At 44.9% G+C, this 15,762-nt stretch overlaps 1 protein-coding gene across 1 annotated transcript in view; it reads left to right on the top strand.

The window, feature by feature from the left end:
* The first annotated feature begins 5,990 nt into the window (after positions 1–5,990).
* CAPN8 (calpain 8) overlaps positions 5,991–15,762 on the top strand; it is a 30,044-nt gene continuing 20,272 nt past the window's right edge. The window contains exons 1-2 of the mRNA XM_069009248.1: positions 5,991–6,529; positions 8,729–8,798. Coding sequence (XP_068865349.1) covers positions 6,068–6,529; positions 8,729–8,798 — 532 coding nt within the window. The 5' untranslated portion in view covers positions 5,991–6,067. The remainder of the gene's footprint in view (positions 6,530–8,728; positions 8,799–15,762) is intronic.

The raw sequence follows: 15,762 nt of genomic DNA, 5'->3' as shown, positions 1-15,762 counted from the left end.
ATGTACGCCCTCTGCACAGCCCAAACCACAAACAATGAGTTCCCCCCGAGATTCCCCAAAACACGCACACATGGTGTGGGGGAAGACAGCGTCTCTGTTTTGGCAGCGAGTTGCTGCCAAGAATGGCTGAAATGCTGCTGCTGGCACCCGTGCAGAACAGCAACCCTCCAAGAGAGAATTCAAACCATTTGTTTCATATTTTAGGTTTGACTCAGGACGTGCTGGTGCCAGGCAGTGTTCCCTGGGCAGCTCACAGAGGCTGTGAGCCTTTCGTGCTGCACCCACCGCCCACAGTGGCTGCCCAGCTGCCTTGGAAGGACAGGCACCTCTTTTTGCACATTGTTTTCCAAGCCCTGGATGCATGAAACAGTGGTTTGGAGCCATCATATCCAGCTAAAATGAACATTATTATTTGACAAATGCTTAAAGAATCATACATTAGTGGTGGTACCGTTTGCTGAGGTGTGATGGGAAGTTTTCCTTCACTGCTGGTACATGGTGCTCCAAACCATTGTATAGCACTGTCCATTTGGTCAGTAGTTTTGCCCTTCCATCATTTATGATTCCTCTTCCTAAGTTCAGCACAGATCCTTGCACAGTTCACGAGAAGCCATTACCATTAAACAGGAAAAAAATCTAAGCATTTGCCCACTCAATTCCCAGTGTAGCAGAGGAGGCCCCCCAAATCTTTTTGAAGTTATATATGAACGGTCTGAGCAGCACCAGCCTGTCTGTGTAGATCATGACTGTGCAAGGAAACTGCCCTGATACCACCTGGTTGTCCAAACCTGGCAAGGCACAATCCAACTTTGCTGTGCTTTGAAGATGCCCCCTGTTCTCTGTGGGTCAGAAGGGCTCTCTTTATGAAGGGAATGATGGTATTTTTAGCAGCACGTGGGAAATCAATCACACATGGAGAGCTGGAAGCAGATCCAGTAATGTTATGTGCCACAAGATGTGTGCACTCAGCTGAGGACGTGCCTTTGGCCAAGGTCTCCAGCATGGCTGTGCTGAAGCTCGAGCAGGACACAGAGTGGCACTGGAGGATGGTTTTGCTCAGCTGTTTAGATTTGCTAAGCACTGCTGAGTTATCTCACAGGCAAGGCCATCTCCTGGACCAGGAGACAACAGCATCTCACCACCGGGGAGTTTAACTCCCAGTGGGTTGCGTTGCATCCTACCGTGACGGATCCGGGAGCTGTAGAGCTGCTCAAAAAGTGTTTCTTTGGCTCCACGCAGTGGTTCGAATCTGTACAGCTGCCACAGGTCAGACTTCTCTGGTTTTACAAGAGTCAGGGTAAAAGGAAACCAGTCAGCTCAAAGCAATGGTTTTCACTGGCCCACAAAACCAGTTTTGTTTGTGAACTCCTCTACTCTAGCTATGTACCAGCAGATGCAGAAGTTTAAGCTGGGTTGAAAATCTGTCATACAATTACTTTGCTTTTCTTAGCCATCTCCCCTGTGCCTCATAGGTGATACTCACAGACCACTCTGGGGTCTGCTGGCAGCCGACAGCCTCTGCTGGACAACGACCAAGACCAAGTGTGTGCAAGAATCTTATGTGGCTGCTCTGCTCTGCTCAGTCAGAGCTACCAGAGTTTTCTTAGAGTCTCCATGGTGCAATGAGGATTGAGACTGAGCCAAACAGAAAAGGAGAGGAACAGAAGGGAGCAAAGCCAGAAGGAAATTGAACCAGCAAGGATTCAATTAAGCAGTGGGCGAGGTACCTGTGGCAAGGCAGGGTAGAGGTATATTTGCCACCCAGGCTTGTTAGACTGGTCCCAAACTTATAGGGACCATACTGTCCCATGTGGTTTAATGACAGACAAGGATATATTGGTGTAATACAGAATTTATCTTATTATATGGGAAGTTGGCTGTCCCAGCAGCCATCTGAACAGCCTGCCCACAAAGTCCTCTGCAGCCAGGTAAGTCGACAAGTCAACTGCTTCCACTTCCAGCCCAGCAGCAGATGTGGATGGGAGTCCACAGTAAGAGGGAAGGAAGTTTTTCAGCACTACCTGAGCCAGTTCCTTCATTTTCTATGTATTTACACAATATGCCCATTTTCTTTAAAGAAAGAGGTGATTTCCATTTGGCTGTGAGACCAGTGTAATGCTCTTAGGTAAAAGCAGCAGTCCCATGAGTAGTTACCCACTCGTGTCTCCCCAAAACCAGTAAACTTCAGAAGGAAAAAGAAATCTGACTTCTCATCTCCCTGCACACCTGCAGCTCTTCAAAGACATCACCAACTCTCACATTTTGCAAGTGAGTGGTTTCAGCTGTTGCTGCAGCAGCTCATTCTGGTTCCTGATGAGGAGCATCCAGCTGCCATTCACAGCATGGAGTTTCTAGCAGGATGGGCTTGTCCTTCCCTATGCCCACACTCAGCAATTGTGAGTAACTCAGAGCTGTTTGGCCTTGCACCATCCCTCCTCCTCCTTGCTCCTCTGCCCTTTCACTATACATGGATACTGAGAACAAATGGCCAACAGCTCAGGAAGGGAGGAATGGGTCGATGCACCTGCTGGGCTCCTGTTCTTCCTCCCAGGAACTGCCCTGTCCTCACTAGGATGAGGGTGTTTCCTGGAGGAAGAGGCTTGCAGTAGCAGTAGTGATGTTTCATGAGGAAGGGAATTGCTTTGCTGTCTGAGGCTGGGATCTGGAGAGGTACTGAGCTTTCCCCAACATCGCAAGGTGAGGTGTCAGAAAGACCTGGGTCATCCTGCAAAACCCAGCTATCCTTCCCAGATTCCTTCCCATAGTGCTGAACTATCATTCTGGATCAGCCCAACTTGTGTTGTGGAGCTTCACACCTGGGGTGCAGACCTTACCTCTGCAGGATACCATCTTCCTCCTCCTCAGGCACCAACAGTTTTATGGCTTTTATAAAATAAACAAGCAGAAGCAGAGCTAATTTCAGATGTGTTCCCCTATGGGGAACCTGCCAGACTGCAGCCTGTAGCAACCCTTCCCTCCCCAAACACTCGGATAAAATATTGCAACCTCTAAAACAGTAATCCTAGAGACAAACATTTAGGAACTTTCATAGCTCCCAATAGTCTTCCTATTGATAGTCACTCCATTTTCACAGCAATAGGGTGGGTAGGAGCCCATACATCTAGAATAGGATAAGGCAAGCTCTCAGAATCAAACAGATCTGTTTTCATGCTGCAGGGTCTACAGTACAGCAAAGCAGATGTAATCCTCATTAGCCAAGTGCTGCAGTACAGGAGAGCCCTCTCATTTCTCTCTAATGTACTATATCAGAAATGTATCTGGAACTGCTAGGTAATTGGCAGTTATTTTCTGCTAAAGATTTCCCCATATACAGAACAGTCCTGACTGCATGGAATTTTCAGTCTGTTCTTTGAAACCCAGGTGATGCATTTTCCTGGTTTAATTGGTTCTTCCCTATTCCCCTCATACTCTTGCTGTCATCAAGAAAAGGGGAGAGGGAAAGGAAAACAGGAAAAGCCAGGCAAAAATATGCAAATCCCAGAGCAACAAAAGCCAGAATAATTGTTATAACTATTAACCCTAGGGATTGATGCCACTTCAGCAGCAGTTTTTGAGTCATGGGGAACCAGAAAACTTTTCCTCCTGTAATACAACTGTCAGCTGTTGCTGTAGTCAACTATACAGTCATCATCATCACCTTTATATCCTCTAGATGGTGCTTGTGTATCACTTGCTACACAAAATAAATCATGCTGCTGCTAATCAAGGAAAATGGATTTGAAGTGCTGTGCTATGGATCACTAAAATCAAATAGCTGTGGTGGACACACTGGGTGGTTACCTGGTCCAAGCCTCCCCCAGAGAAAAGGGTTGTCCTCAGCCTCTTTCCAAATGTGAAAACTGAAATTTATTATTAAAATCTGATTGTATTTCATAGAATCATAGAATGGTTTGTGTTGGAAGGGACCCTATATACCATTTTGTTCCAATCCCCCTACCATGGGCATGGACACCTTTCACTAGAACAGGTTCCCCAAAGGCCCATCCAACCTGGCCTTGAACACTTCCAGGGATGGGACATCCATATCCTCTCTGTGAAACCTGTACCAGAGCTCACTATTCTTATAGTGAAGAATTTCTACTTAATGTTTCATCTAAACCTCCTGTCTGTTAGTTTGAAGATACATCCCCACTTGTCTTATCACTACAAACCCTGTAAAAATTCCCTCTCCAGCTTTCTTGTAACCTCCTTTAGGAACTGGAAGGTGCTCTAAGGTCTTCCTGGAGGCTTTTCTTCTCCAGACTGAACAACCTCAGTTCTTTCAGCCTGTGTCCACAGGGGAGGTGCTCCTACCTTTTGTCTGTTTTTCCCTGTTACACTCCGGTGATGCACAAAGCTTCACTCCTGCCGTGCCTGCTCACATCTAGTGGCAACTGGAGCTACAGAGCACACAGCATAACAAGTGTATGTCTGAAAAAGTGCATGGAAAACAAAATATTCAAAATGTTCAAAATTACCTTTTCCAGTTGCTGGAGCACGGTGCTTTTCCGTGAACAATGTTACCAAACTTGCAGCTTACAGCAATCACAGCAAAGTGGGAGCATTCCTCGGGACCCCAGGAAGAGAGGGAATTTCAGCACAAGGCACTGGTGCAGGGTAGGAAAGAAAGCAGTATTCTGCTCCATGAGCAAAGAAAGTGGGTACCCCTGAGTGGGTCTATTTGACGGAAAAACAAATCCACCCTGGAAAGAAAAAACCTTCCCCTCAACCTTTTGTTATTCCACTCCTCACTCTGGTTCAATACGCAGACATACCTGGAAATACTGGAATGCAACAGGGATAAAATGCTGGCCATCTTTTTCCTTTACTCAATTTCAACAATATTAGTTTAATTTTGGGGTAACTGATATATTAATTCCCTCAGCCCAGCCTCCACTACCTGGACCTGACCAAGTAATTTTGTTTCCTCCTTTGCATTCACTCTCTTCAAATATTTGCAGACAAGCAACCCAGCTACGCTCTGTTTGGACTCCTTATCTCACCAGGTTTCAGTCCTTAAAAATTTCCTCTTCCCTTCCCCACACCTTCTGTCTAAATTTACCTAGAGGTAGTCATCAAACATGCTCCTTGGCAAACAAAGTTACTGTTTACCCAGCTTTCAGCTGGACACGCAGTGGCTTTCTGGGGAATCCCAGTCGTTATACAGGATGACAGCAGAGAGCAGCTGTGCTTCGTGGAAAATAGTTCCGCCGTCAGTTTTTGAACCTCCAGACATCTGCAGGCACCTTGCCAGGGAGGTGTGCACCCCTGTGTTAGTACAAAATGGGGTTGCCAGGGTAGAAATGGAATTTTTCTCCTACAAGAACAGGAACCACTATTTCCTAAGGTCTATAAAGCCTTTTTCACCCAAGGCTTTCTTTGTTTTCGGCCTGTAAACATTTTATATGCAGGAAACAGCACCAGAAGACTGTAAATATGATGGGTAATCTCTCACTAGCTGAGACAAGACCCCGTTTTTATAGATGATGTTTTAGTGACTTCTGCCCAAGGTGACACTGGAGAGGGGTAGTGGGGCTTACCAGCTTCCCTCCTGTCTAGTGAAACAATTTCCCATTTTTGGCCTAAGACATGGTCCTGGATTGTGTCCTTGCCCTCTGCAAGTGGCCAGCTCTAGCTCTGTCAAGTTCACATCTCTTGTTGCTAATAAATTAAATTATAAATTCATACTGCTTTGAGAGTACCAAAGAGAGGGGTCTTTTTAAAAAAAAACCTCGTAGTTTAAGCCAGCAGTGGGTTCAACTTTTCCCTAGCTTTAAAGCTCCATGGCATCACCACAGCCATGTAAGCTGTAGCAATAGATATCCAGCTCCAGGTTTCGTGTGGCTGCACAGCTCTCAACAGCACAGAGCCTGACCTCAGAAGGGGGAAAGGAGTTCCAAACCATCTTCACCTGGATTTTTAAAGGACTGATCCTTAAACCTGACTTTCAGCACATGGAATGCACACAGTCTCTTTCCATCTGTTAACAGGTGTGTCTGCAAAAAGTTCTCCATGGCTTCTTCCTACAAGAGTAATTTAAAAAGGGACAGCAAAAAAAGCAAATACCATGGGAGTAGCAGCAGGCAGTGTCCATAATCCCAGCCATGGTGGCTGTGGCTCCCGCCCGTCTCCCCAGTACATATTTGCACTCCTGGTGCCTCCTCCCTCCAGGGCTGCTGGAGCACTTAGGGCAGTCCTTGGCTCCACCCGAGCTGCCTGCCCGCCCATACTCACCTCCTCTCCCCCAGGAGGCAAAGGCAGAGCTGCAGCACACACTGGGAGGGTGGGCAGCATGGCCAGGGTCACAGCAAGACTATGCCAAGAACGAGCAGCAGTGGACGGGCTGGGATCCAACAGGAATGCCATCAAGTATTTGAAGCAGGACTACGAAGCCCTGAAGCAGCAGTGCCTGCAGACTGGCACACTGTTCAAGGATGAAGAGTTCCCAGCCTGTCCTTCTGCTCTGGGCTACCGGGACCTGGGACCACACTCCTTCAAAACCCAGGGGATAGTCTGGAAGCGCCCCACGGTAAGACTGCTCTGTAACTGCCTGTTTCACTGGGTGCAAGTCTAACCAAAGCCCAGCTGAACAGCCAGGCTAAAATCAGTGGTGAGCCTGAATATCCACTGTTTCTGTATGTCTTGTTTCTTAATTCTATCTTGCTTTACTTCCAATATTGGCAGAAGCAAGTTTGGAAAGGGGGTGGGAAAAGAAATCATTATCTTCTAAGCCCATTATAAAGCAGGGAGTCCTATAACTGCTGCACGGCAACCTGCCTTCTTCCTGCCCATTCCAGCTCCAGAGAGCTGCAGGTCCAATCTGGAGATGGATGCAAAAGCCCCACATATATCCAGCCAGGCTGTCGGCCACCCCAAGTGCCATCGACTGTCAGTTGTGACAGCACCCACACCCAGGACTTGCCACTGTGCCCCTCAGGAAATCAGGTTCATACCTAAATAAAATCCTCTGCCTCATGTCAAGCTGCCTGTAACAGTTAAATAGCAACTGACTGGAAATGCTATTACCTAAATAAGTATATCCTAGAAATGGCCTCTGATTCTAGGAAAGTAATTTTCATCAGCAAAGATTAGATGATGATTTTTTTTTTTTTGAGTGACAAAATCAGGGCTTCAGAGATTTTTCTGCTCTCTCATTTTTCAGTCATTTATTTCTATCCCTACTTACTTCTCCTTTGTCATCTTGCAACATCAAGAAATAGTAAAAGAAATTGGGACACCTCCCCCCCCCACAATTACTTACCTCCATCTGGTGGAGGAAAGGAGAATGAGAACAGAAAATTTCAAGGCTTGGGGTTTTATTTTTTTTTCACCTGAAAAGTGAGAAACAGAAACTTGCAGGTGTAGTAACTCGAGGTTTAATACCCCTGGCAATCCCACTTTTCCATCAGCACCACACTCTGGCACCTGGATGTTACCTCAGCAAGTACCACAGATGTGTGTCTTGGCTTTGCCTATCCTTGGAGAAGATCAGCCTTAGAAAACTCATTAAATTAGACTTGGGTTTCTCATAGAAGAACAATGTTGAGCCTGCTGCAGGTATAGACACAGCCACAAGCATAGCAGGGTAAGAATAACTGAGGGCTCAGAACCAACAGGGTTAAATGTCCCAGCTCTGCCTGCCAGAGACCAGCCTATGTGGGATCCCTGAGGGGAAACTCAGCTGTGTGAAAGGTGCATGTGGCACTTGGGAGTGGCTCAGGAAGGACAGGTATCTGGGTGAGTAATAAGTCATATGCAGCTGACTGACACCAGGTGCACCACTTTGGAGGGAGAAGAGAAAAAACTACACAAAACCTTCTGTGTCATGGGTAACCTACTGCTGGACCCCTCTCCACTGGGCAGAAGCAAAAGGATGTAGCTGAGATGATGCCTGTTGGAGAGGAGATTCACAAACTGGCTCTTCATCATACACAAGAAGTCCTGGGTTGTCTCTCTCCACAGGGTGCTCAGAGCTGACAACTGCTGCTCTCGAGGAGAGCCAGTGACTGCCTAAACTGTCCTCAACCCTGCTTGCCAAGTTAGGCTTCCTATTAACCGCTCCTTGCTGCCATCCAGAAGCTCATGGAAAATTCTCAGAAAAACAGAAAAGGCTTTTGTCTCTAGAGAGACAATAATAACTTCCTAATATAGGCCATGAGTTGTTGGAGAGCTCAGGGTTGGGATAGGAGTGACAGTCATTGCCATAACCTACTTGGCTGGCTCCAAAGGGCCAGGAAGAAAGGGGGGTTGTTGCTAATAAAAGCATTTGTGTGGTTGACCTCCCAGGAAGCAGGGTCAGGGTGGGGGAACATCCTCCACACTGTTGGCACTGGAAACTCAGCGCAGTTCCAGTGGCACAGGCAGCAGCCACAGTCACAAACTCATTTGTGTTGCTTGAACCAAAATCTCAGCAAGATAAAGTAAGATGTAAACACTGAGGTGAATTTTCATCTCTGTCTCCACAGTAGAAAAAAATTCTCAGTAGTATCACTGACAGTGGCTAGTAGCAAAGGGTGTCAGGATTTGCCTCAAAAAAATGTATGCACTCCTCAATTTAATAAGGAGATGTTGTCCTGGGACCCTGTTGATCAGACAGAGGAGAAAGGTTATATTTTTAAAGAAATGCTGAAAATGTTTAATAATTTTTGAATATTGAAACAAGGAACAAGTAAAGGGAACTTTTCAGACCAGAGAGGATGATGCAAACTTTGAAATCGTGTCTTTTCAGGAGTTATGTGCCAACCCTCAGTTTATAGTTGGAGGAGCTACCCGAACAGATGTCTGCCAAGGAGAGCTGGGTACGTACAGTGCTTCTGAATTTTGTTTTGGAAGAAGAAAAAAAATGAAGCTTCATTTAAAAACTCCTGATACATGGACCGTTTTATTGGCTGTCTCCCAGACATGGTATGGAGGGACAGATACCCAAGAAGAAGACTCACATAGCAGCACTGCTGCCCAAGACAGGGTACATATGGGCTTGTAAGAGCTGTGTCAAAATTGGAAGACACCAAACTGTCTCCTGGAGAAGGGAAGTAATTATGTGGAACATAAAACGGGTTTGCTTTTGACCCCTCAATACAGAGGTGGATGCCAACCCAATCATGAGAGCACTTGCCCTGAGGCAAGAGTGGGATTCGTGCCCATGCCAGCAAGAGCAGCTCCAAAGACTCGGGGGACAAGGGGCACCAGGGAAGCTTTCTGCTGTAGCCTAGTCCTTAGGGATTTTTTTTTGGGAGGCAGAGCAAGTTCCAGCCTCAGTTTCACACCAAACAAATACACAACAACCAAGGAACAGAGCAGGAACTGGTTTAGTAGAGGGGCTGGGTCTATGATGTGCCATTTGGTGTCAAGCAGGGTGGTCCAAGCATGAGTTAGAAACAAGGACCACATCATAAAAAGATGAACAGCGAATGTAAACTTTGTAACACCATCCACAACAAATAAATTGTTCCAAGCCCTTCATGCTGAACACTCCTTTCTGCTTGAACAGCATTTCATGTAGAGCTGTGAGCAGGGACAGGAGCAACCATAGCCACATAGACAAAAAGGGCAGTGCTGCTCAGCTCCCCAAATGAGGGCCTGATGCAGAGAAGGTATCTCTCAGGCAGCACTCATCCTCTCCCAGACATCCATCATAAAAAAACTTCCTTACCCATTTTTCTGCAGTGCTTGCCTTTGGCTAAACAGAGCTGCTGTGCAAGTGGCCAGAAGGGAGCTGTAAGGGGACTTTATTCCCTCTTGGAGTAGCTGCTGCCCTCCCTGCCTGCCTCGCTGATAAGATCCAGCTGCAGAGGACAGCAGCAGCAAACCCTTGACTGCATTGAGAGGCGAGAAGGCTGAAACTCTTGTAATGAGAATTTGATAGATTAGACACAGAGAAATCAGCCTTTCTCCCTCCTGTGCTGCTAACTGCAGTACTCCTGACCTCACTGGTCTTCCAGCACATCCATTGTGCAAATGAGATTGAAACAATTTCTGCAAGTTGTTGGCGATAAATAACACCAGTGCTGCTCTTGTAAACACAGCACTATTAAAGCAATTGCTAAAAAATTCCCTGGTGTGTGGGCTTGTACTCCAAATGCTAAAAATAAGATGCCCAATCATATACTTGCTCCAAGATATTTATTTGGTGGATGCTGGAATAGAGTATGGGGAAATCACTTACTGTATTTCAGGAGAATGGCCCAAGTAAGTAGTAAAAGCGACATTTCTTGTCACCTCCTGTTTGGAAAGTTTCTATAATGGCATAAAAAAAAAATTAAGAACATACATCTGAAGTAAAACCTCATTTTCCCTGACAGTTTACAAGCTATAGGACTGAAAAATACTATCTGTTCTTAAACTAGAAGAGGCCAGTGCGTTATTTGTGTTTAGCCTAGAAACTGAATACAAATACCCTGAGTGCTTTTCTATTTCTGTCACCTGCTGAATGTTTCTGTAGAGTCACAGTCCCTTGTGCTAAATGGGCTTTCATTAGAGATCAGTGCCAAAATCCATCACGTAGTGGTAACAACAGAACTGGACCCCAAAACCTCCTGTGAATCTGCGGATGGTGCCTTGCTCTGGGTTTTCCCAAGACAGCTTTTGGTGGGCAGTAACTCAAGGTCTGGTCCTGAAAGCTACCCCAAACCTAGAAGAAAAGCCCCAAAATCTGATTCTGCTTTTATTAGGAGCTTGATTTTCTCATTTTCTCATTTTCTCTCTCTCTCTCACACACACACCAAAAAAAAAAAAAAAAAAAAAAAAAAGAAGAAAAGGAGAAAATAATGAAAGATAATCCAATTTGTTTCTGCAAGGCTGCTTACAATTACTTCTACACACACTGACCCTTCACAAAAATAAACTGCAGGCATGGGATTTCCCTTCTAGCCTTCAGGTATTTGCTTTACATCTCTGAGGCATACTAAGCTTTTTGGTATTTGATCCAATACCTTGAATATCAAAGTCCTTGTTACTAAAACCCTCATGTAAAACACTTCTATTGAAACAGACCCTGATTACATATTTACATAAGCCACGTATGTGACTGACTAATGTGTCCTTTAGGGAAATAGAGCCTATTTTTAATAATATTCTCTGACATGTTTCTTTTCTTTTAAAAATAGCACTGCAGGTCTGGGTTTATGGGAACAAAAGGAACAAGAAAACGCAGAGTTAGTCTCACTCCATTAAACTTATTTCTTTGACAACAGCGTAAGCTAGATGAATATCAGCTTGGGAAGTTTGATGGGGACTTGAAAGACTTGAAATGTTTTAAACGTTCTTTGAACCATATCTTTTTGATAGCCTAGTAACAACTTGAAATGTAGTCACATAGTCTTGGTTATTAAAGGTGACTTAGGAAGTTTTCTTGCCGCTATCTGAATAAGTTAACCCGAGGATTGCTTGCAGAAGTTCTTAAGAAGTAAGTGGCATAAATTTAATTTAAATAATATAAAACGTACTGAAACTCCCTCAGTTTAATATTAGCTTTCTAGATCCACACAATTTATATTCATGAGTTGCCTTTTGTTCTGAACGCCCAGAGGCCACTCCAGGCACGGCAGCATCCTGGGCCTGGGCTGGCAGCTGGAGGAGTTCCCTGCAGGCAAGGCAAATGCACCAAGTCACACCAGCCCCGGAGCCCACCCCACGTGTGCTTTGTGCGTGCCTTATCGTACAGGCAGATTTGGGGAGAGTACAGGAGTCCTGAAGAACAAACCAAAGCCTGACAGCTCTGAGATAGATCTGATACCTGTTGAGGGAGCCTTTGAAGTGGCTGTAGGCAGGAGAGAACTTAATAGTTCTGGGTTTGTTCACTTATTTTGCTGTAGATGTTAATATAGGGACCCTCTGACATTCAATCCCGTGGGCTCAGGGATATTGGAGATCCTGGTTCTAGCAAATATATCCCATTGATGTCAAAAATACATTCACTAACAACTTTGAGACCCCAAGGAGAAGAAAGCCTGTTCCTTTGCTGGATTCTCCTTTGCCTCTCTGTAAACAGCTGCAGAACAAAATTCATTTCCATAGAAAGCCTCAGGAAGTCTCTAGAAATCTCAGAGCAGAGGCAACCTACACTACAATAAGTTATAAACTAGTGGGTCAGTGCTTCCTTGATGTCTGGTATGCCCCAGGTACTACAAGCTCTGAATGAGGGCTTCCAGCAGAGACTAAAGCTGAGAGTCGAAGCTGCTTGGCGATCCAGGAAGCAAGAGCCACAGCACTGTGTTTGGATCCTTTCTGAACACCAGACACTGCTGAAATAGCAACAAGCCAGAACACAGTCAGGACAGAAATGCCTCTGTGCTGTCCAGTTGCATCCTGGAACCAGACACTCAGACTTTTGGCTGAAACTCACCATCTCTAGTTCAAAGGAGAGTTTAGATGCTCTATGTCTAGACACTCTGATGGTAGCTAAACAGAAACTGAGCACAGCTCTGGAGCAACTGAAACTAATCAAATTTCTCATTTATTTTATGGCCTCTGCAAGTGGAGCATGCTTGGGTAAACATCATCAATACAGAGGAGTCGCTGGGCTCCCAGATCACCAAGGATTCGCTATTCGCTGCAGCAATTTGATTATCTCTGTAAACCAGGAGCTGCCTGGGCAGCACTGAGACCATGAGCCAACTCAGGACATCTGTGAGCAGCAAGGGATTCTATTTCAAATGCACTAGCAGCCAAAGTAATTCTCCAAGATCACACATGGATATAGATATATAGATATATAGAGATATAGAGATATAGATATAGAGATAGAGATAGATATAGATATAGATATAGATAGATATAGATACACACAGACACAGACACAGGAGCTAGGCACAGCTAGGCTTCATGTTTACCCTTTCCACCACAATCTCAAGGTCAGAATTGCTTAAATTAAAAAAGTAAAAAACCAAAATTTCACTTTACTACCATTTCAAATGACTTCCGATCCAGGAATCAAGCTGGCTTCTTTTCTTCAGGACATTCAGCAGCAGCAGTAAACACTGTAATTGGTACTTCTCTGAAACTTTTGTTCATGAAGTATGAGACTGACCAGAAGCAGTGATATGTGTCCATAAGTGATTTAGCCTTGCAGGGCTAATATTGAGAAGGCTTTTTCAAAAAATAGTTATTTTTATAAGCTAAAATGCTGCAACTTCACACTCGTATGGTAGAGCAGAAATGCTTTTTGATATTGTAATTTTTCCAACTATGAGCCTATGTGAAATACATTCTAATTAATTGGTCAATTGGCCTCTTTTTCTCTCCCTCAAAAATATTCCCTTTTTAGGAATGGAATAAAATAGTTTCCTCACAGTGTGAAAGATTATTTGTAACCTGCAGCTGAACCAGAACAAGTTTGAGTCGTCCTACATGAGGTACCTTTCTGGGGAGACTGTGCTCTTGTGCTGTCCTTTAGGCACAACCACAAACTAAACTCTGAAACTTGCTGCTGGCAAAATGATGTTGAACTTTGAAAAAGGGAACAGGAACTGTCAATTTGTACTCTTTTAGAACTAGTCATATATTATCTAGTAGGGTTGAGAAAGCTTATTAATAGGCCAGGATCCCATTGTGGTATAGAAGAAGGTAAGAGGCCAACCACGCAGTTTAGGCCCCATCATGGAAGCTCCTTGATATGGACAGATTCCTACATCCTCTGAAAGTAATCATCACAGGAGCTTGAATGTCATGCACCTCCACTACATAAAGATGCCCCCAAACCATCTACATTCAGACACACTTCCATTTTTAGCAAGTTACTGTGCAGCAGCCAATTCCCAGCTGGTTCCTTTTGGTTGGCACAAGCTTAGTCAAAGATATTAGGCCCCGGAAAGTGAGCTTTGGAGATAGGACTCTGCAGTGCTCAAGGCAGGCATGGCTGCTTTTAAGGCCAAGTTCACCACTACGATTCTTCCAACACAATTCTGCCCGGGCATGCTTTGAGCAGCATGTCCTGAAATGCTTCCCTGGGAGGTCAGACTGCATTGGTGTGTTGGAGACAGGCAGCAGCATCCACGTCACTCACTCTCCCAGACGCTAAGAAGTTAATTCATGCTGTAAGAAAGGTGCTTTAAAGGATTTCACGCTGCATTTGGCATCCTCTGGGCTGAGATTCTGAAATTGTTTAGTTCTGAGGCAGGGAAGTAAACAATGTATTTAAGGAAACCCCCCTCATTTCCCTGAATCTTCTGCCTAATTGTGCATCCAACATACATCACCCTCAGCAAAGCCTGGAGTAGTTTCGCATTCACTGGTTTCAAAATCCTGGCCAGGACCAGGAAGGGGAAACCCTTCCAGGTGTTGCACATTGGGAGAGCACCAACTTGTCACTGCTTCAGGCTTTCTCTGGTCTCACGGGGTGGAGGGACACAACAAGAGCACCAGGGACCCCCATCTTGCCACCTTCTCAGAAACAATCTCCTGCACTTCACAGTATGCCGGGGACAGCCAGAGCATCAGAAAAATGAGGATTTCAGTTCTAACTCGATAAGGCTTTTCATCTTCCTCTTCTGAAAATCCATTCCCCAGACTTATCACCATTATTTCTACCTCTTCAAGGAAAACAGAAATTGTAACAGCTTGAGGCATACGTCTGTACCAAGGAAAGCCTCAAAGAAATAGATACAAAGCAGATCTGAGTGTTCTTAGTCTCATTTTTTCCTGCTTCTACATTTCCTTGGGAGAGGAGGTTCTTAAAGCCTTTTTTCCCACACACTTCGTGCTTTTACAGTTTTGCTTATTTTTTACATAAGTACCTAAGGCTGGGAGGAAAATTCCAGGTCAGCAAGTTGATCCCTCCTTGAGAAGGTTTTTGCTCATGTTCTGTAGTCTGTGGCTTCTGGACTTTCTTTTCTATATGCAGAGTATCATCTTTTCCCTATTTCCACTTTAAACATGTCACAATCCCATTATTTTATCTTCTCTGCAAAGGAGGTATCTTTCAACTAAGAGCTCTTGCCTCAAACAGCTTTTCTGCAAAGTAGCATTTAACCTGCCTCACACTTGCTCTTAAAACTTCACTTGTGTAGGATGAGCAGGACAAAATTTTTTAACCTCTTCTCATAAGAAATGCAGGTGGATGGGAAGAAGCAGGCAATCCAACCATTTGTCTGCCCCCTTCCAGTTTGAATGCTCTTTTCTGAATGTGGTACCCAAGGTAAGGCAGAGAATTCTGGGGGAAGGCTCAAGCAGCACCTCACATACTAAGAATGGGGTTTCCCTCTTCTGTAGAAAGGCCTGGGCTGGCAAAACGGGTAGAAATATATCATATTACATATCCTGGGTTTGGACCGATGATGTGATCAGCCAGCTCAGGTGGTTAGAGGTCATCACACCAGGGACACTTCCTTACAGAGGTTTCCCAAAACAGCTCATAGGAGCCATGTGGGTACCCCCCTGTGGGGCACAGGCAGCAGAGAGCACCCAGCAAGTCCCTGTATCCTACTTTTACAATTGTGTTCACCATGGCAATAAATCATAAACCCCAAGTCAATATAAAGGGTTAACTGCTGCTCTAGGATGTTCAACCTTGCTGCAGATTAAACTCTTTCCTTGGTTTCTCAGTTCACTTATTTCCTCTGAAGCAAGAGCTGCAATGCTAATTCCTTCTGCAGGATATGCACCTGCACAAAGGAACTACATCTTGGCACAGATAATCCTCAGGGAACCAGGAAAATATTAGTACCTTCAGAGCAGTTTTGTTTTCCTAGGCTGTCTGCACACCTCAGAAATAAAACAGAATCACAGAAGTTCTTCCTGCTGTTTGCAGTGTGCAAACACCACGAG

Source organism: Aphelocoma coerulescens, chromosome 3 (assembly GCF_041296385.1).
Source record: "Aphelocoma coerulescens isolate FSJ_1873_10779 chromosome 3, UR_Acoe_1.0, whole genome shotgun sequence".
NCBI classification, from domain to species: domain Eukaryota; kingdom Metazoa; phylum Chordata; class Aves; order Passeriformes; family Corvidae; genus Aphelocoma; species Aphelocoma coerulescens.
This window is presented reverse-complemented; position numbering and strand designations above follow the sequence as displayed.